This window comes from Alexandromys fortis, unplaced genomic scaffold (genome assembly GCF_014885135.2).
Source record: "Alexandromys fortis isolate MF-2015 unplaced genomic scaffold, M_Fortis_MF-2015_v1.1 scaffold_29, whole genome shotgun sequence".
Taxonomy (NCBI): domain Eukaryota; kingdom Metazoa; phylum Chordata; class Mammalia; order Rodentia; family Cricetidae; genus Alexandromys; species Alexandromys fortis.
Genome location: NW_026067891.1, coordinates 2,199,649 through 2,221,876, shown reverse-complemented (window position 1 = coordinate 2,221,876; position 22,228 = coordinate 2,199,649). Strand labels below are relative to the sequence as shown.

The 22,228-nt window shown below is 40.0% G+C and overlaps 1 protein-coding gene across 2 annotated transcripts in view; it reads right to left on the bottom strand.

The window, feature by feature from the left end:
• Positions 1 to 5,698: 5,698 nt before the first annotated feature.
• Positions 5,699 to 22,228, bottom strand: part of Cpeb4 (cytoplasmic polyadenylation element binding protein 4) — a 61,762-nt gene continuing 45,232 nt past the window's right edge. For both annotated transcript variants that reach the window (XM_050163729.1, XM_050163810.1), the window contains 6 exons: positions 18,461 to 18,634; positions 14,612 to 14,701; positions 13,952 to 14,070; positions 11,986 to 12,100; positions 11,134 to 11,315; positions 5,699 to 9,981 (listed from right to left, as the gene is read on the bottom strand). In XM_050163729.1, the coding sequence (XP_050019686.1) occupies positions 9,754 to 9,981; positions 11,134 to 11,315; positions 11,986 to 12,100; positions 13,952 to 14,070; positions 14,612 to 14,701; positions 18,461 to 18,634 (908 nt within the window). In that variant the 3' untranslated portion in view covers positions 5,699 to 9,753. The remainder of the gene's footprint in view (positions 9,982 to 11,133; positions 11,316 to 11,985; positions 12,101 to 13,951; positions 14,071 to 14,611; positions 14,702 to 18,460; positions 18,635 to 22,228) is intronic.

Below are 22,228 nucleotides of genomic sequence, written 5' to 3'. Positions count from 1 at the left end.
GAGACAGAGTGCCCTGGTCTTCCCACCACCTTATGATCGAGTACTCAGGCCCTTGACAGGCTTATCAAATGTAGACGTTAGAATTCCAGACAGTAAGCCAAATGAATTTATTGTTTATAATTTATCTAGTCTGTGGTATTTTGTGATAGCAACAGAAAACGAACTCGGGGGTCTTCAGAAAGTAGTGTAGGGATAAGGGGTCCTCTCAGCTAAGCCCCGGAGGATGCAGCATCAGCTCTGGGTGGAGTTGAAGTCAGGAATAGTAGGTAGAGACAGACACGAGGAAGATCCTGCACCACTAAGGGAACTTGCCTTACAGGAATGGAGAGAAGCCATGGACAGAGGTTGGAACTGTGACCAAGAAGAAACAAGGGAGTTTATGGTGGAGGCCAAGGTTACCTTGAAGGCAGGAGCGCACAGGAAGACGTGGAGATTTTATCTTAAGGCAGTGGGCATCTGCTCCCGCTGCTCAATGGGAAGCCAGAGCCCTGCTCCACCCTAGCTGCAGGAAGCTGATGGCATAGGCAGTGATTTCGGAGACAGCCGCTACTGTCAACAAGAGCCAGACCTGGACTAAGAGATACTAGTGAAAGCAGTGGCTGCCAACATTTCTGACTCAGGTGCCTATGTGACTACTTCAGTTCATCATTATCGCAACCCAGAGATGCAAAAGCTGGTCGTCAGGGGCTTCTTAATAAGGTCATGTCACCTGGTTAGTCATAAGCAGGCAGGTGAGGAACAGAAACCCAGGCCCACCCAAGGCCATAGCCACAGTGATCCCAGGCTTTGGGGTTTTGCCCAGGTTTGTCCAACTTCCAAACACAACACAACACTTCCATCCTACTGTGCCTAGGTTCACCTTTACCTAAGTCTTGTCCTCACAGGGCAAAGAAGAAATAACGAGAGTTTGTATTTCCTTAAAGGTCGCATCACTGATCTGCCATCCCAGGGACACACACTTGCATTCTGGCTCCTCCTACCTCTTTCTTATATTTTCCTCCAAAGAGATTTTGGACTTACCCAAAAACATTCAGAGAACCAAAGCCGCAGAACACAGGCCTTCTGGGGCTCGTGGACAGTTTGCCAACACAATTCACACCCTCCATTGCCCTGCGCATCCCCTTGTGGTGGAAGGAATACTCCTGTTCTGGATAGAGGGGTGTGTATGTGGCAAGATGGGAGAAGGAGAGAGAATTGAGAGAGAGGAAGAAAGAGAAACACTAGCTGGTCCTGCGAAGCAACACTTGGCAGCCTAGAGTCTCGGTGCCCTTTGTCACCATGGCAACTGTGGTGGGCTGACAGGGATGGGGAACCAGAGAATCCACAGGAGAAAACCAACCTGGGCAGGGGGCACCTAAGGGTTCCCACCTGCTGGCCTGCAACAGTGGCTCTGCCACTCACCCAAGCCTTCACTTAGCACAGGGGCAGGGACTCTGTAAGTGGAGGGATAACAGGAGCTACAGCAATGCTGCTGGTGTAGCAAAGGTGAACAGGCTAGACACACAACCTCATCACAAATGATGGGCTCAAACGTCTAAGATCAGTATACTTCATCTCCATATGGACCTCAGAGGAAAGGCTACTGATGCACAATGTGGGCATGAAGATAGCCAAGGAGGATTCCAGTTTCCCCCTTATACGTCGTAGTGACTGCATCTCTGTGACATCGCATCACACTGGACCAGGCGAGGCTGTGATGGACGCAGAGGTGGTCTCTCCCCAATTCGGTGCATGTGCATACATGTTCCACTTTCTTCTTCCCATACTCCACATTCTCCTTGATCTCCACCCCAGAACCCCTTCCCTCACATCCCTTATCACCTTTGGGGAAGGGTGCTGATTCGGACTTCCTTATAAGACTAAGTCAAAGCCCATGTGTGTCTGTTGCAATTTTAGAACGTCATGACTGGAATTTTGAGGGACTTCTTTGTGGGGTGCAGGGTGTGGCCCACTGCCTCCGAAGCTGTTTTGCTGTAATCCAGGCTCAAACACCCTGGTTGCTTCTTCCAGGCTGTTCTGCGTCACATCTGTTCAAGAGCAGCTGTTTAGGCTGCTGTGCCAATCAAAAGCCTGTGCCTGCTCCAAAGCTCTAGCACTCTAAAAATGGCAAAAGCTTTCTTTTAAATACAGAATCAGGAATAACATTTCTAAAAGGAATTTATTTTGACCCTGCTGACATTCTAGTGCAGAAGCAAAACTTGATTTGAGAAATTCACAAGGACATAGTACAAAAGTCTCCCCTGTGTGGATTTCAGAATTATTTCTGTGGTATTGCAGACTGTATGACATGTATAAGATGCTTTGTTATGAAGTTATACAGAAAAAAAACCCCTTTTTCCTCAGTGGGATTTTTTTGAACAAAAAAAATGTCTGTGAGTTATACATCTTCTCTCCTCCGTCCCTCTCTGCTCTCCCTCTTCCCCCTGCTCCTCTTTCTTCACCTAAGTACCAGCACCCAGCCATGTACTTAGCTAGCTGGTTATTCCTTCTTGGGACTGATATGCTGGTAAATTGAGCCATGTCTTGACAGTCTAGGGGGGCCTGGCTCCCACACAGTCGCTGTCTCGTTATAGTTAAAGGTACACTTGTCAAACCAAACCAAGCTGCAGGAGACGGTGTGCATCGTCTCAGCATGACTTCCTGGTGACTTTAATTCCCATGGGGATGATGTTTTCCCTTCTTAGGTTAGAAAGAGGTGAAATATGACCTGCAATCTGTATGTCTGGATGAACCTTAAACTGAACATAATTAGAGCACCTGACTCCTTAGGTTGCAGGAAGGTTGAAAAGGGCTATCTATAGCACAGGGCCCGGGCTTGGCAACACTACCTCAACATTAGCAGCTACCATTCTCACTCCCAGGTTCATGCCAAGCATAGGGAATACCTTCGCCACATGGGCTCTGCTTTGTTTGAGCTGCACATACACCCTTCTTCTAATAATGCAGTTGGCAGCCTGGACCCTCACCTGCACGGACTACGCACACACACACACACACACACACACACACACACACACACACACACACATCTCTCCAAACAATACACCTAGAAACCTGTTCACAAGCCAAACTCCTTTGCTTAAACCCCATAAAAAGCTCCCCCAAATAACTGAGGCGCTTGAATATTCTCACTCATGTAGCCTGCTGTTACTTTTTGTATTAATAAAAATATTTTACTGAATTTCAGGAACTTGACACTTTTAAAATATCCCGAATCTTTCACGCAGATCAAAACAGAATCCGATTTTATTTTTTAATTAATTAGCTAATTAATTATTTTGAGATAGAGTTTCTCCGTGTAGCCTTGGCTGTCCTGGAACTTGCTCCGTAGACCTGGTTTGACTTTAACTCACAGAGATCCATTGACTCCGGAGCGCTCTGACTCCAGCATATGCGACTTCTGCCCTGCCCTATTTATTTTTTCAGTGATTCAGTGGCAGTGGTGATCCTGAGGATCACAGGGAAGCAATGGGGAATGACAGACGAGAATGGGAATCTAGGCTTTGCTGTATCCTAGCTGTGCACTGCCTGCCTTCTCACAGGACACCAGATACTCTGTGCAGTGCCCTCTGAGGATGGAGTCTTGCTGACGGGTACAAGAGCTGGGCTGTGACTGATCCCTTCCCCAGAACCAAATCTTTTGGTCACTGTAGAGTCAGAGCTGCTGAGAGACACCTGGTAATTAAACCACTCCACTTTCCTTCCCAGCTCCCATGCTGACCCGGGGGTCATTGCCATCACATCTCTCACAGGCAGCGTGCCTCCATTTCATCAAGTCTCTGCTAGGGCCTCCTTAAAATCGTGTGTGTCACTTTCCATACTTAAAGGACTGGTCTCCTCTCCCCCTCTGTTTGGTTACTTTTATGGGTAACTTATTTCAGAACAAGTTCAGATGTCTTGTTGCCTTTGGTGGATTCTGGGGAAGGGGTCATTTCTAGGTCTGCCTGTGCCTGGTTCTTTTTTCTTTTCTGGTGTCACAGAGGTGTAGGAGAGGAGCTGAAAATTGCTTTAAAACGGTGACATTTGCTTGATCATACAGATAATGTATGACATCAATGCTCTGCTTCCTGAAATAGAAGGCAAAGGCTAAAGCAGGCTCAAGCTTAGAGTGCAGCATCCGTGTTCCCCGTTTCACCACCCTCAGGCCCCACCTGCCTCCAGCCATTTCCCACTGACCCCTAGCCAGAGGCTGTGCGACACCAAACATGGATGTTTTGCCTTGGCTCCATGCTGATGCTCATTTTTAACTTCTTTTCCGATTCTGTCACCATGTGCAATCACAGTAACATGTTAACATCTTCCCAGATGGCCAGTGATGACACCCAATCGGACTAGAGAAGGATTAGAACTTTAAAATATCCAGAGAAGACTCTAGGCATGTCAAAACAGAATGTTCTCTAATAAGAGAGACCAAAATGGCTAGATAAATTCACAATTCTCGCTTTTTCAAATCCAGTGGTTCCTACCCCCAGAATTCCTATTTTGGGAGAGGGAACACCTGAGGGAAATTCTCAAGTGATAATTTTTAAGGAGGCAATATTATCAGAAAGGCAGAGAGCATCTCCAGGACAGCAGATTCAAAGCTGGTGGCTTATGTTGAGATGTTTGTGTCTGTGGCAATTGTGGCAAGTGCTGGTCCATGTCAATGGAAGCATAATCCAAACAGCTGAAGAATAGCTTCTCATTTCTAGTCCTCTAGAGTCGGGGCTGAGAGTGGGATTAAGGAGCCTGACCTGGCATGGGACAGGACTCGAAGCTAGCCTGGAACCCTGGAACCTATGGGTGAACAACACAAACAACTCTGTGTGTGATTGACAAGGAGCACGAGCTTCCTACGGGAGCTTCAATGAAGGTCAGTCTTGGAAACTGCCAATTAAGAGAAAGCAGGACCCATGTCGCTGAAGCTTCTGGAACCCAGAACTCCTGGGCATATTCCACCATCTGGCCCACTTTCCCACAATTCCCAGTGGCTGAAAGAGTTCTATGTAGGGAAGGATAATTAAGAAGTAAAACATCTCAGTCCATTTGTCTCCAGTAAGACCTGCTTTCCTACTCTTGAGAATAGCATAATGCAGGAAGAAAGCACAGATGCCTTACTTCATAAACAGGGCATCCTTGGGATATATTTTGTTGTAATTTATCACTGAAAGTTTAAATGTATCTTAAAGTGTAAATATTGATGCACTGCAATATTTGGTATTCTACATAAGACCCATGGACCAAATAAAAGACAGCACATACAGTTCCTTAGCTATGGGATTATAACCCGAGGCCATAGCCTGTGACACCAGGCTCCAAAAGAACTGAGAGTTCAAAGACAAAGGAGACTTGTTTTGAGACAAGAGATGAGGTTCAGTGGTGGAGAACTGCTTAGCACAGGAGGTCCTGGGTTCAATCTTGAGGGGGGAGAGAAGAGAGAGAAGGGAGAGCGAACACTTGGACTGATACCTCCAACCCCAGACACACACATACCACAGGACAGCATTAGAACAGCAAGACCAAAGACACTACAGCTGCTAGCTCTTACCGCTTACGTGAGCCAGGAATGCTGCCTCGAGCACTCAGATGACTAAACACTTTTTCATACTCGTTTGTTCGGCTGGGGCCCAAGAAGACATTCCTAGTACTTTTAAAATGTTATGTTCCCAACCAGGGAACCTACTTATGTTAAAAAAAGAAATAAGTATAGTAAAAGAAATCTGAGTTAAAAGTTTTATTCATTCAACATCTCACATTACAAATATTTAAAAATTATATGCATACTGGTATAAATAGTCATTTGCAAACTATTTAATAACATTAATTCTTCACTAGCACTTCAACAAATGAACTCTTTTAAAAAAGGAACTGTGTTATATAACTTAAGAGTAGAACATACAAAAATAGGAACTTAACGTGAAAATGACTTTAATAAAAAAATGAATTACCCTTATTTAAAATGCTAGAATAAATACTACAACCTCCCCATACACAGTAAAAACTATATGGAAATTCAGCCAAGTAGTACAATTAACTGACGCACTTAAATAACGCTTCCTTCTGATAATATGAGCAATCACTGGGAAATCAGGGATTAGTAAAAACTAGACACCCACTTGCTAAAAGTTTCACTTCCAAAAAAATATAACAAAAATCTGATGAAATTATAAAAACTAATTATACTTTAAATTTTAAAAATATAAAAAATAAAACAGTTGAATACAATATTGTCCCAATTCTTACAATGCTATCAATCACAGTAGCTTTAAAATAAGATAATAAAATAAAGCAAATGACCAAAACCTCTTTTATTCCATTTTTAAAAATAATCTCAAATTTACATTAGTAGAAAGATTGATTTCTGATTCTTTTCTTTAGAAACACCAGCAAGAAAGAGGATTACTCTTAACAGTAGAAAATGACATTTTTAAATGTCTGCAATTAAAAACAAAGAATTACACTGCAAAGATCTTCCAAAGTGTGAGATAAGTATTGCACATAACTGGAGTGAGCTTGCCACAATTCATCACATTCAAGTTTTAAATCACCTTTTAACAGAAGATTCAACTCTTCAAAACAAAAGGGGTGAATTATCAAGTCTTTCCAACAGCACTCTCATAAAATGCTAAGTTCATTCACTGCAAGTTTTATTTTGCATTCTGCAGAGGTCTGTGTATGGAGAAGTATATATATTATACCAAAGCCAGGGGGCGGGGGTGGGGGGGGAGTTCCTTTACATAGAAAATAATCAGAAACACTTTATTTTACATTGCAAAAATAACCATGTAATTACTCTGTAACTACATTGTAAATACATGGCTGGTGCCATGCTAGTGCGCTAGAACTACATGCTTGGTAAATTGAAGTGATAACCCTAAAACTTGTAAACTAATTACATGTTAATTATGTTTGAGTTACATGGTAACTCCCAACTACAATCCCATGTAATCTGAAGGACATGTAATCATAAAGTTCAGAGTAATAGATAATCATTGTTTATGCCCTGTAAAGAAGTGGAACCAAATCATCTGTAAACACGCTTGTCACACAATCACAAGTAAATATTAGCAGAATAACAATTTCTTACATTAGTCATGCATACTAACATTACAGACCTGTCCTGTGGCAGGCGATTTTGTTTTATTATATAGAATTTAAAAGAGCAGACATCTCTGAATCAAACACATAACATCAATTAATTAAGATTAAAAATGGTTAAACATTCAGCCAAAATGTCTGCATTTTATGAATAATTTTAAAAACTTAGTAAGAAGCTGTAGACAATTTTGTTATTTTAAATTTCTACCCTATGCTTATGCATTTAATTTTTTTTAGGAACTACAGTGTTATCTTGTCATTTTCATGCGAATTTTTTCAATTTGTGACTTTACATAGACTATTTCTTAAATTATAGGTACACCAATAGCTGGTGCTGGGGAAGGATGTTTAAGCAACATGCTTTCTCTTCTCTGCAGACTCTAAAATAGCATTGCCAGTGCACAACATTCATAATTTAAAATGTATGCAGAGCACTGAAATGTATAAAAAGCAGAATATAAGAAAATAAAATTTATTAAAATTATTTATATTAAAAAATGAAGTATATGAAGATCTCTCAGTAATAAAAGTACAAAAAGCTACTCTTTGCAATATGAAAAATTGAGGTATTGCATAAAGAGATATCCCGTCAGTGAAAAGTGTGCCTAAAAATGTTCACTGTTGGAAAAACAAGATATACAAAAGTAGTGCATAACAAATATACATCATGTGCATGACAAAATAAGTTAGCTACAAAACACTGTACCGAAATTCAGCAGGTCATGTACAAAGGGAAAATTATTCAAAGCTAGTTCTCAAGCAGTGTTATTTCTTAACTCATCACGCCTGTTTACTGGGTAGGAACAGCACAACGGCACACCCCAAGCCACCTACAAGCAGTAAAGAAGAAAAAGAGGCAAATGAACATTCCAATTAGAATCATGTAGTTCAGGAGAAAAGAAAATGCGTCCCTGACCAGCTACAAGAGAGCACCCTCCATTCATTCGCATGACTGCTTTGCTGTTCTGTTAGCAGGGGAGTCGCTGACAGCGGCTCCTTCTTTCTGTTGGACTCTTAGACAGCAAGTGCCTCCATTTTGACCTTTGGGACTTAACAGGTGTAGTTCATTAAAGCCTGTGTTAAAAATAAAGGGCTGCTTTTCCTACAGACATCAGAGGGATCACCAGCTAGGCGGTGACACAGCACTGTGGGGCAAGTCTTTGGTTCTGAAGGCTCCAAGATGGTACTGTTAGGTAGCACAGCGAGCAAGAGCACACTGAGGCTGCTGCTGTCAAATGCTTTGCACACTGATAGTCATCCTCTGAACTACGGTAGGGCATTTAATAAGAGAAAGTCAATTCAACGAAAAGTTACGTCCATGACCAGGGCTTCAAGAGACTATTTTAAATTTACCTCTGAAGCATACTGTTCAAAACATAAGAACATCTTTCAAAGCTAGGGTTGTATTTATAATAAAGCATGCATTACTTGATGAAGTTGGCACTTCAAACACTATGTCCCATGCTAAGTTCGGAAAGTGTATGTTATTGTACTTTATAGGAAGAGTAAGATAAACATACGGACTTTTGCACAGATTTACACAATTACTTAGTTCAACAGTGCAAAAACACTTTGCAACTACTTGACTTTTTTAAACCTTCCCCCCCCTACATTTTCTATGTTACAACTAAATTACAGGATTCCAAAGTATGTTCAAATGGAAAACAAAGCCAATGGGCAGCCAATTTGTATGCTATTTTCATCTTCCAGTTTTGGCTACAAGTGTAGTGTAACACAAAGTCAAAAATGATATCTTTGAGGTATGTCTAGATATGTTGTTTTCCAATGTCAAAATGGAGAGCAAAGGCCGACAGCTGATGACCTAGTAAATTAGGATATAGAGTTTCTATATAACAACAAAAATAAAATTTATGCTTTTGTTCTTCTGTTTCCCACCAGATATCATTACTTCTAGCTTTGGTAGGCTTCCTGGGGTGTGACTAGGAAGTCAGTGAAGTAAATAAATGCACTCCCCTCAGTAGTAAAGTCACCTGATTCTTACATTCGGAATTTTTAGAATTATTCCAAAGAAAACAAACTCAGCTCTGCCTGCTTTATTATTTTCTGATGTATGATGCATTTGAGGCGTGATTAAACCATACTTAGCCTCAAAGCCCTTCCGGTTATGCTGCTCAATCTTGTTCATCGTTTGCTGTTAGTAACTGTTAACTTCCTCCATTGCTGTTAAAGAATGAAAAAGGATAGAAAAGACAAGGAATGAAAGAAAAGAAAGGAAATGGCAAGAGCACTTCCCTGGGGGAGACTGTGTCAGATTAGACAATAGTGTTACTGTTGGTGGTTATCTCAATAAAGTATTCTTATATGTTATATCATTACCAGCAATTAAAAACCCAAAATATTGTTTCATTTCTGTTAATATTTCTCTCCTCTAAGAAAATGCTGCAGCAAGTTTGGATCCTCTTGGCCTCCAGCAAAACAAGAGAGTTAAAACTTGCATGCACCATGATGGCAATGTGGAAAAGGAGTTAAACATACTGTTTGTAGTGACACGAGAGTCTACAAAATACCTATGTTGTAGGTTGTTCTTTCATTCTACTACTGTTAGTTACACACTCTACACAGGACATGCCAGCGTGAAGAGGCTGAGGAAGGGTCAGAGTGAACAGAAGAGGGCACTTCTGAGGCCTGCAAATGAGCTCTGGAGTCATTCATCCTTCAGTTCCAGCGGAATGAAATATGCCGAGGGCGGTCACCACCTTCCTTCACCAGGGGCTTGTGGAATTCCCTGCCAGCACGAGAGTGAATAGCAGCCCAGCAATATTCACAGTAATACTGCAGACAGGTAACATTAGCACAGAAAAATGGAGCGAATTTCCCCCCACAACGGGCCCCTTGACATTCATCACACAGTTGGTCATCCAGGACATATGGCTTAACCTCCACCTGCAATGGAGAGATAAAAAGGGAGTTGGCAAGTCAGAACCATGTGCAAGCACACTTTTATCCTGTGCCTCAGCCTACCTGTGCCAACGTGTTAAAAGGGAAGGGGCAGTGATGCACTTACTGAAATGAAGACCATCCATTTCAACAGAAGATGCTAATATCTATCCGTTTTACATGCTTGTCTTATTAAAATAAACATTCAAACAAAAGAACAAAAGAAGAATTTTATTAGAAATCATAAAGTAAAACCAACTGCTTAGAGCATTATGAAATGAAACTCTCAGGTTTTCCTCAGAAACCCTTGTTTTAATTAGTGGATCTAGATTTTTTTGGTCATTATCAGAATTATAATTTAAACAAAACCATCTAAGTGCTTCCATCTTCCACAAAATAGCATACTGCAAGGGTTAGTGGGCAAGAAGATGGCTGCTTTTTGCTCTATGAACTTCTGAGAGGTTGACAAGCTTGGCTGGTGGTTTCTTTTAAGTGTCCACAGCTGGAGTTCCAGTAAAACCTGATGTGGCTGTGGTCCTCACAGCCGAAAACCTCACTTTATTCCTTGTCAATGAGAGTGGTTTACCTGACTCTAAAAGTGAGAGGTGATTTTACAGAACTGGGCTGTTCCAGTATTTAGTGGGCCAATATCATCTGAGCCTCTTGAGCATTAGAACAACCGTTGTTAACTCACCAGCTGTAAGATTGGTTATGATTTTAGTCTTAGAGATTCCAGGATGAAACTCCCTAGTACTTGTGGAAGGGCAGGTAGACTTTAAGCCACAGACTCTGCAGTGGTCCTAGAGAGGGACTGAACACTGACCCACGGGTTTCACTAAGCATTTCTAATGATAAACCCAAACTGGAAACACACTGATGGGGAAGTATGAATGAAGAGCAGACAGCATGTGACTGCTATAGCAAATCCTGCCCGTCACCTGTAGGTAGAGCTTTCTACCACTGACACAGACTATACACGACCTGAAACACTGAGCACAACCCACCAAGTTGACTTTCTATTTTAGACTGAGTAAAATAATCAATGACAGTAAAATAATCAATGAAGACCTCGGAGTGTTCGATACCTACATCAGACACAGGTCTCACAATAGATGGTGCACCATTTCTGGAGCTTTCCAAACACAGTCCAGGACTTACCCGTTTATCTATCTCTCCATGCTGTAGCTGAACAAAGCGGGCACTGATAGCAGCTATGTAACTCTGTTGATTAGAAAATGCAACTCGTCCAGCTCCTTTTGGGTATTTGAGCTCAGGGTCAGTATCAATCCCAGCATAGCAGACACCTCCATACAGCCGATCCATTATCATGGCAAGCTCCACTAAAATGAGAGGAGCAGAGACACAATCAACAAGACTTATCTGACTCACACCTACTGTGTCATGGAAACAAAGTTTATGTGACCTCTGAGTTTGCATTATAGTCATTATTAAAATCAAAATTATTATTGCAATAACTTTTCTGCTGGGTGAGTATTTATTCATTCAACAAGCTGGTTGGTTTATATTGTGCTGTCTTAATTTTCACAACCTATGAAATAGGCAGTAATTTTCTGAGAAAACTCAGGCTCCGAGATGATTGGTCTGTCACTGGTGACAGGGACAGGCCTGGCACCTACATTTGTCTGCTCTGGGCTGCACTGTTGTCATATCTGTACTGGTTAGGAAGGTATTGGTTACTATAAACAGAACATTAGAAAATTCACTCGTCGATTCTTTGGGAGCCCTTCTTACTCCCTTCACCACCAAAGTCCAGCACCTTTGCTTACATCTAGTTATTTACTAGCACATATTGCATTGACTGCTCCTTCAGAGGACCAGCGTTTCATTCCCAGCACCCACATGGCAACTCACAACTCCAGTCCAAGGGAATTCAATGCCCTCTTCTTGCCACTGGGGACATTGCACATAAACTCAAAGCTCATGGAGTATTTCAGTCAAAGATCTTTATATTTCACATGCTAAAGATACAGGGATTTTGTCTAACTGTACCAGCTCGTAAGGGTCGAGGAACACCACCGACAAATATTGTTTTTCGTGGGTCAAGCGGCTGTGAGCCATCCATCACGAAGTCACTGTCACTGAGATTCCAGGGCCGAATCTGCACCTAAGAGTGTGTAAATCAAAATGCTCATATCAAAAAAGTTCAAAACTCTTACAGAGTATTTTACAATAACCCATTTTGTCACAAACCAATAAAGCTGTAAAACTAAAAGGCCTAAAAACTGCTTTCCCTATCCTTCATTTCAGAGTAAGAGTGTTTCATGAATAGTTCACTTACTATGAGCCAAACACACTCATACATCCTTCATTACCTACAAGTTAACTATTTTTCAGTTTACTAGGACCTCTATTTTATCCATCCTTACAATACCTACATAATTAAAATTTAAATAAAATAGGACTCAGCACATTTCCAGGAAATGCATACTTACTATTGATACTAATGAATCTGTTATATTGCAAAGTAAAAATATTGCTAATGTTTGCAAATTTTTTTTAAAGTTTATTTATTTTTATTTATTTGGGTGCAGGGAACTGAACCCAGGTCCTCTGCAAAGGCAGCAAGTGCTTTTCCCACTGAGCAGTATTACTTTCATAAACACTTTAGTGCTCATTAGCCCAACCAAGAATAATGTACCTAAGCCAGGCCTGGTTGTGCAGTCTTGTACACCCTATGTACCAGTTTGATTTATCCTGTGAATGTCCTCAACCATAAGGTCTTATGATCAAGTTTTTGTTGGTAGCCAAGAGCAATGGCAATAGCCTATGGTGTATCCCACACCTGGCATTGGGCTTTTTGTCTGATAACCTATGGCTTTAGGTGGGAGCACTGTCCCTCTGTATAATGTAACTCTAATTCCCTCCTTCTCAATGTCTCTCTGTCTGTCTCCCTCTATGTATATGTATACACACACACAAGCTTATAAAATAGTATAAAATAGTTTCAACATGTTTTTTCAAATATCTGCAGTGTTAGTTAGTTAGTCCCCCCAACCCCTTGTCTGCCCTACCCTCTCATTCTCTTCTTCACTTAAACCTTCCCACTTATAGCCTAGAAGGTGCTTTGCAGGCTGCTGGGGAAGAAAAGTCATGAACAGTTTTATCCAGCTGTGAACCCTGTGAGTTACAATAACAACCAGCCTGGCAGAATTGGCCGTTGGTGGAAAACTGGCATGAATGTTATGGGAGTATCCAAGAGTTTTTTTATTGGACTATGACCTACTTCAGAAGACACAAGTTTATGTATGATACCATTAACTGGGCCAAGACACTATGGTTGGATAAGCCATTGGCTCTAGAGGAAAACCTACTACTATTTTGCTAAAGGGACATAGTATCAAACTGCCTTCTAAATATTTATCCTTCTACCCACAGAGTAAGCAGATCTCACTGTTCATCAGAGAAGTTTCTTTATGCAGTGGATGGTGGTTAATAGAGACTCATAACTGGCTAGAGTGCAGAGAACATGTGACTGTAGAGTACGGACTTAAAATTCAATATCTGTCTCACACTCCCTCATCGAAAAGGCTGAGGAGCACTGAGGAAAGGGGAATGGGAAGACTGTAAGCTCATAGGGCCTCCTCCCTAATGCTTTTGGCAGGAGGTGGCTGCTAGGGGAGGGACAGTCAGCTTTCTTCAGTCCTGTGGCCCATAGTTGGCACATATATACAGAGAGCACTGACTGGACTCAGTAAGTTATTAGAAGGAGGAGGATGAGGATGAGGAGTGGGAGGAGGAAGAAGAGATGATGTAGTTAGGAGGAGGATATAGGGGAGGAATGTTTTCTAAAAGCTGAAGGGGTATAGTAGGGCATCTAAATACATTGTTTTCACATATGAAATTACCAAAAAATACATAATAAAACCTGTTATACTCTATTTTCAAACATATAAATTTAAGTAAGAAAACAGGTGAATGGAAGCATAAACAAAAGACAATTTTATACTACACTTACTGGTTTATCCTTGATGGTTGGACTTGATACACACAGGTAGAGTTTTCCATCTTCTTCAATGCACGCATCAATGAGAGCCTGGACAGAACTTTCATCTTGAAACAGCAGGAATGCATAGCCTGAGACAGGGGACAGAAAGTAAGGCTTACATGCTTTCCTGTCTTTGTCACACATAGGATAAACAGCTTAAAGTAAAATTAAGGGAAAAAGAATATAAAATATGAAAAATTAAAACAATATTCCTAATAAAAGTCTGAACACATCAGTAGCTCATTTTAGTAGTATCTTTTTAAAAACACTTCTCTCTCCTGTGTGTATGTGTGTGTGTGTAGATCATGCATGAAGGTCAAAGGTCAACTTGCAGGCACTGTTTTTCCTTATTTACCATGTGGGTCCAGGGGGACAGAACTTTGGTTGTCAAGTATGGTATAAGTATTGAGTCTTCTAACTAGCTCCATTTGGTAGTATCTGGAAACATTCTGCAAATGTGTAATTAAAATTAAATCAAAAGTATATTATGTAGAAAATTTGAAAACACACTTAGAAAAATAGAAATTTTAATAAAAACTTTTGCAGTGAAAGTAATACTTAATGAAAGCGCTCAGTATTAGACAACCTGAGAATAAAATGTACTGCAATAATTGGAGTCTCAAGACTTACCTTTTGGTGGAAAATAAGATTTGCTCTCTGCTTTATGAGGCCAGTCCACAATCAAAGGGCCAAAGCGACGGAAACTAGCTGTGATCTCATCTAATAAGAAATAAAAAATGTTGATTTGAATCTATCAGTTTTAATAGTCTTTTAAATATAAAATCACTTTATTGCAATGAAGTCACAAATAAAACCTCCCAAAACTAGAATGTGGCCACTCAATTATGTGCCCAGTGCCAAGTCTCCACACCTCAGTGAACCTCTGAACAGTCAGAACACACATTTTGAAGATGTAGGGTTTCAGATTGTCACTATCAATTACATTTTTATGTACTTATCCAGCACATAAGAAAAGGAAAAAAAAAACAAAGAAAGAAAATATGACAGAGAGAAAACTAGAAAGCAGCTAGTTATCTTCTTTCAGGGTTCATTGTCCATTATCTACATCCCAGTTTTCCTCATCACCTGGTATCACCCTTCCTTGCTCTCCCTTTAATAAAAGCCTATCTCCAACCACAGTGCAAAGAGCTCCTGTATTACTTCATGGCATCACACTCAGGACTGAGCACATCTGCCTCAACCTCTTCCTTACATCTTTCTCCCTCTAGTTAGATACATATAGAGTCAACTTATCTATCCATCATCCTTTACTGACATTATCCTTTATAACTCCCAATACTACCATTGGTATCAGCTCAAAGCAGCTCAAAAGTTGCTCTCTTTTACACTTCTATGTGTAGCTTCCACCATCAAGAAATCAAAACTGATTCAATTACTCTTCAGTGTTCGGACTCCATTCAATAACCCAACACAATCTTTTCCTTTATTTTTGATAAAGAATCCCACCCAGAGCACATGCTGCATCAACTGTTATATCCTTGAAGCACTAGACTTTTTCAGCTCTCCAGTCAGTCTGTATCAGTGGTTCTCAACTTGTGGGTCGAGACCCCGCAGTCTAGCACAGCCCTTGTTCGGTAGTTTCATGCTGTGTATCCCAGACACAAATACTACCAAATGATACTGTGTCACTTCATCATTTATTTATTTATTTATTTGTTTGTTTGTTTGTTTTTGGGGACAGGGTTTGTCTGTAGCTTTGGTACCTGTCCTGGAACTAGCTCTGTAGACTAGGCTGGCCTCGAACTTACAGAGATCCGCCTGCCTCTGCCTCCGGAGTGCTGGGATTAAAGGTGTGCGCCACCACTGCCTGGTGTCACTTCATCTTTTAATTAAACACAACTGATCCTGGTCATGTGGATTCTCTTTCAAGGAGAAGCCATTTTCCTCTCTGTATTTGATTAGCACTTTGCAAGGAATACTTGTTACTAGCAGCATTCTGCTGCATTTGTCATGCCATTTACTAGAAGGCACCACTGATACATATGTAACCACCATGATGGCTGTCAAATGTTGGTGACCTGTTTCCACTGTTCCTTCTACATTTGCTCATCTGTATCACACAGTATTGAAGAGCTCTTCTTTCTCTTCTGGTTATTTACATATACACCTACTTCACTCAAAAGGTTGTAATATTCCAGTTCTAATTCTATTTTGATTCTTTCTATCTATCTATCTATCTATCTATCTATCTATCTATCTATCTACCTACCTACCTACCTACCTACCTACCTACCTTTCCCTGAGATGGCCAGTGGGAGCTCATAGGACCTTCTGACCGTTCCCTGTCATTTTACAAAGCATTTCCATACTTTGTGGCTCATGAAGATATTTCATCATATCTTGTTTTCCTGCCTCACCACGAAATCATGTCAACATATGAAATGCTTTTTTATAAAGCAGTCTGGATTACTTTTAGCAGCAAAAACCTCCTATATCCTCATAACTAGAAGATATTATTTCCAAGTCTTCTTCAGTAGACAAAGCTAGGAAATCAATACATATGCAAACAAACATGTTTATAACTCTTTGTGTATTATAAAAACCGACATACATATTGATATTTCCAATGCAACTCCAATATCTCATGGGTTTTCCTAGCCTTGTTCCTTCCCTTGGCTTGAGCTTCCTTCAATCAATAGTGCAGTCTATTCTGTATACCTGTTTCTGCACAACTGAGCTTAAACGAGACTGATTTGCAGAAGAATGCTGCTAGGCTGACTTGGAAGTTGAATGGTTCATAAGAAACTTTTTCCTGAGCAAGGTGAGCTAGATGGTAAGAATAGAACTAACCATAATACTCACTATGAAAGGAAAAGCCTCAGCTTGTGAGATGCAAAGCCTGCACCTTCTCAGCTCCAAGTTAAGAAAATCAAATCCAAATGTAACAAGCAAGGCTCTTTTGCCAGAAAGGAGGATCTCAGTCTCCAGGGCTCCTGGCATCCTCTCAGGTGTTCAGTGGTCCATCTTTATTTACTATATTTCCATGACTATAAGCTAGCATTTCAACGTTGTTACTTTAGGGGCACTGTCACAGGATACTGGGCTACCCGACTAGTACTTGGACTGTTCAGGTTATGTCCAAGTACTAGTTCTGGTTTTGTTCTGTTTCAGATACAAAGCTTATTCAATTTCAAATGATCTGCCTCTCATCCCATGTCCTATAGATAAATTCTATAATTTTTTACTGCACAGTTCTCCAGAATACAATATTTTCAAGCTCTGCACTCTGAGGGTGATAAGGAGAATGAGAATGAATGGAATTGAAATTTCAACAGTTTTATCAAGATACTTAACAAGTGCGTTTATTATAATCTTTAACCTTCTAGAAGCTTGACAAATGCAATCTTAGTCTAAGTGACAAATAATTAAATATTATTAGATCTTACAGACTATTACAGAAATAAATTCTATTCTCTAGAACATGAATTACTCTATTTCCACTTCCATTCAGAAAACTAAAACAAAAGAAACTGAAAATATCCAAGACTGTAAGACTGCTAGTCTGCTACTGTGGTTTTTATTAGGGTAACTAAAACTGAGAAGTGAACTAAATATTACTGGGTAACCAATCCCTCCACACCAACTCAGGTCTCAGCACAAATACTATTTCCTGAAAGTGGGTTTCCTTAGCCACCCAATCTAAGAAGACTCCTTGCATGCTAGACCTTGTAACACTGTTTGCTTTCCAACCCTGCTCTCTGATATTTTCTCATATGCTTACATACTTTCCATGCACCTTCCCCCATTAGAATGTAGATTCTGCAAATGGGCCCTTCTGTTTTGTTTACTTCCATAAACAAGCCCAAGAACAGTACAGCAGGTTAGAGAACATGTACATGTTTGCTGAATGAAAAAATATGTAAAATTTAATGACTTTAAGGACTTTCTTCTTGTAGTACAGGTATAGAATACCATTTTTTTTTTTTTTCGAGACAGGGTTTCTCTGTAGCTTTTGGTTCCTGTCCTGGAACTAGCTCGGCTAGACCAGGCTGGCCTTGAACTCACAGAGATCCACCCGCCTCTGCCTCCTGATGCTGGGATTAAAGGTGTGCACCACCACTGCCCGGCTTTAGAATACATTTTTAAAAGTTCATGGTTAGTCTAAAATTTGAAAATTTGAAACAATGGAAAGTAGATAAGAAAAAAACAAAACCCAACAAAACTGGACAAAACAGAATAAGGGCACTTAAGCCCATGCTGTCCACAATAGAATCCTTGGGACATCTCTGGGGTCTTCCCTCTTTCTACTGAATTTGGTCGTTGCTTCAGCACATCCCCACAGTCCTGCTTCGCTTCCTTCTGCAACTAATCTTATGATATGACAGGATGACAGGACAAAGGACCAAGGTGAGCAAGACTAAGATCTGAGCCGGACAAGACAGGGACTATAACAGCAAACTCTGTACAACTTCCCCCTGGGCCACCATGCTACTCTAACACAGTCCTTCCTGAATATACCTTCGTCAATGTCAGGAGGCAATCCACCCACAAACACCTTGCGGGAATATCGTTCCACTCTCTCCCCGTTCTGGTGAGTAAAGCAGTGAGGTGAACCCAGGCCACTATGAAGAGGTTGATCCCCACGGCCATCATCCAGGAATCCATCTTCCATCGGAAACAGTGAAGACTGACCTGAAACAGAAAGCAGAACAGAAAGCTAATAGGAAGGGCTCCTCGTCACTGGTTATCACACACACCAAGAAAAATATGAATGATAAAACTGCTGCTTTTATTTGCTCACTACAGGTTCACTTATGCTCTTGAATTGTTATCACCTTAAAGTCTACGGAAACACAGAGACTGTATTTGGTTAAATAGGAGGGCTACTTAGTATCATCCCACAGGAATCCAGAAGCTTCAGCACGAGAAATGGAAGCACAGTTGAAGAGAACACTCTTTTGAAAGCTGTTGGCAACAGACTGCACTGCCTTGGCAGTGCCCTAAGGCAACCTACACAAGGACAAGGAATATTAAATTTGGCTATAAAATGTTGGTTACATAAATTTCTTTAATAGACCCAATTGTATAGCCTCTCCATACTTTCCTAAGAATGTACTTAAAATGAGCAAGTCAATTTTAAGTGGGTACTCATTTTAGTTTACATTAACTAATAGGATATATCAAAGTTCATTTCATTTTGGTACACAATTCAGTTTCTAGTCTTATAGCATTTAAGATCTGGAGGCATGCTAAAGATATATTAGCTGAGTGATTATTAGCTTACCAAGGATGTCATCTGCTTTGAAAACTATTCTAAAAACTGAAGTTCCTATCCTCTGGAATACATAGAAAAGGAGAAGAGACTAGAAATGCCAAATGCCAAGTCTTTCTATACTTACCTGGCAGGAAAATAGAAATATCTATAACATAAGCAAAGCACAGAGGCGCAGAGAGCTTCAGTGTCCCGAGCTGCTGTGTACAGATGCTCTCTGAGAAACTGCCAACTGTACTCTAGAAATGATCTCCAGTCTATTTACTGGAATTCTCGCATGCCCTTTGGGAGTTACAGCAATTGTAACTCCCATTCCTGAGCAGAGACAACAGTGTCTTTGTCACAAATTCATTCTATATGCCATTAGTAAATTATGACCCAAAATGGGTCTACAACTTCAGATTATTTTCTGAATGATCTTTTTTTTTTAAAATCACACTTTAAATCTAAATTATTTAATGGTTTTATTTTCTTATAAAATAGCAAAGTATTACAGATAAGAAAATTAAGTTTAGTTGAAAGCTTCTAGCAAATGAATCTCTAAAATTCCCTATTATTTTAGAGCATTTGTAGAACTGCTCATTTATTCATCATATTTAATTAAATAAATACAGAATGTTCACTTAGTAAAAGAAGCTGATGTAAATTCCTTAAGTATAAATGACTCTTCAATTAATGAGATTTTTTTTAGACAAGTCTAGCTTTTAAGGAATTAAATATTTTAAAAAAATTCTTAAATTCTTCTAAGGAGTTAAAAAACTAAATCTTCCGCTATAAGTCAGCTAAATATCTAATACACAGAATTCAAATCCTAGTCCTACCATTCTGGTAATTTTTCCAGCTCTTTAATGTCTACAGCTCCAACTACAAGACAGAGATTCTGAAAATGGCAAACCCATCCACTTCCCTTCACTCCTTCCCCACAGAGATTATAAACTGGGAGAGCACAAGTCCTCTCCATATAGAACTGATACATTCAAAAGTGAAAAACATTGATGTTACCTCTCCTTCGCCCATAAGTCCTTGCTGCATGTCAAATGAGAAGAAAAAACAAAAAAACAAACAAAAACAACCTTTCAAACATTGTCAAAGAATCCACTGAGATTTCATCTATGAGCTTTTGAAACGGCAAAGGAAAGCCAAATTCTTCATTTCCTAGTCTATGCATTAAAAAAAAAAACCCAAAAGCCAAAAACCAAACCAAGGAATTGGACGGTTATGATCAGTTTCATGCATTTTTAAAAAGGCAACATAATCGTTACTGAATGTCACTTGTTTTAAAGGAAACCGTTGACTGTAGTCATCATCCAAGGGCTTGACCTTATGAAGCTAAGGTTATGTGCAATATGATCTACACCAATTACCACTGTGCTAATTATACTTTCTCTCAGATTTCCAAGCTAATAATTTAGCAAACACATCAATATTGAATTCATGTCTTTTCACCATTACAGAATACACATCTTACAGTATTTTTCTAATCCTTGCAAATAGAAGATAATCACAACAAATGAAAATTTCAGGCAATTTATATATTAGCTTTAGTCAAAAGTTTTGTATCCCCAATCAATCAAGCAAACAAAAAATCCACAACCAACCCAAACCTCTACCCAGTCCCAGATGTTCAAAACTGAAGGTCGGGCTTTGTCGCCAAATCAGTTGCAGTTCAAAAGAAGAGAAAAGGTTTAATTATTGAATCCACAAGACACATCATAAACTTTAAGAGCATCCTGAGAAAATGTTCTCTCTGAGATGAACTGGCACGGGGCTCATCCTGTTCAAGGTGAGCCTTGGCTCAATTTGACATTTCCTGACCCCATGGTCTTACTAAGCGCAGTGGATAAAACAACCTGAAGATTTGACCTCAAGCAACAAGTGATCATGTATGCCACGGGTCACATAGCCATTTGCCATGATAATGAGCCGTGCCTATGGCTGTAGTGACCTTACTTTACCTACTTTGATCTTCCATGGTTTCAGTATTTTTCATGGTACATCTCAATTCGAAAATATCAAATAGAAAATTCAAGAAATACAATTTGTAAGTACTGAGTAGCATTATGGAACCTGGCACCTCTCTTCTCTACCATGCCCAAGATGTGGATCACCCTTTTTGTCCAGTGTTTTCATGCTGCATGTGCTACCTGCCTGTTAGTCACTTCTGAGATATTTTGAGAAAGACTATATTCATATAACTTTTATTACAGTTTCATTAAATTAAAAGCAACGAAATTAAATTATTGTTGTTCATTTCTTACATACCTCATCTATAAATAAACTTTATTACAGGTATGTATGTATATATGTACATATAGGAGAAAACATTTAACACCATCATCAGTCTTTAGGGAACACAGTCCTGCTGGTTATGTAGAACATGCAACAGGAACTGAGGAGAATTCCTTGTATGTAAGGGGGTGGCAGGAATGGAATATAGGTGAGACCTTAAAGGAAAAACAGGAGGAGTATCAAGATTGTCGTACCACAGGGTGCTGTTATGTTCAGACAAAGAATGTAGCACAAGTAGTATTTGGCTGGGGACTGTGTTTAAACAGGACATTTTGACAGGCTCTTAGACGTTAGATGTCACTCTAAAAACTGCCACGACACCACTTTCACTATTTATCTTCTAGACACAACACAAATCAATTTAACTCGGAACTAACAGTTGAGTATTTTGCAAAATAAAATTAGGTTTCATACCAAAATATATTTCTACCATTACTACACAGCACTGGACTCCACTCAACTACTGGAGTAAACAGATTAAAAGAGTGCTCAGATTTTCTTCAAGGAAAGCCTGGTAGGTGTTCATTCTGATGAGTTCAGGGTTAGCAGGTAAAGAGCTACTTTCCAACTTACCAGACAGAGGTTAGAAAGACAAGTGACATCACAAAAGTGGGTGTGTGCTTTTATAAATAGAACATTCTATTTAGACAACCACTTCAAAGACAAAGGAGTTTGAGAAGAGAGTGACTTGGAAGTCTAAGTTCTATCTTAACAAGTAGATTGAT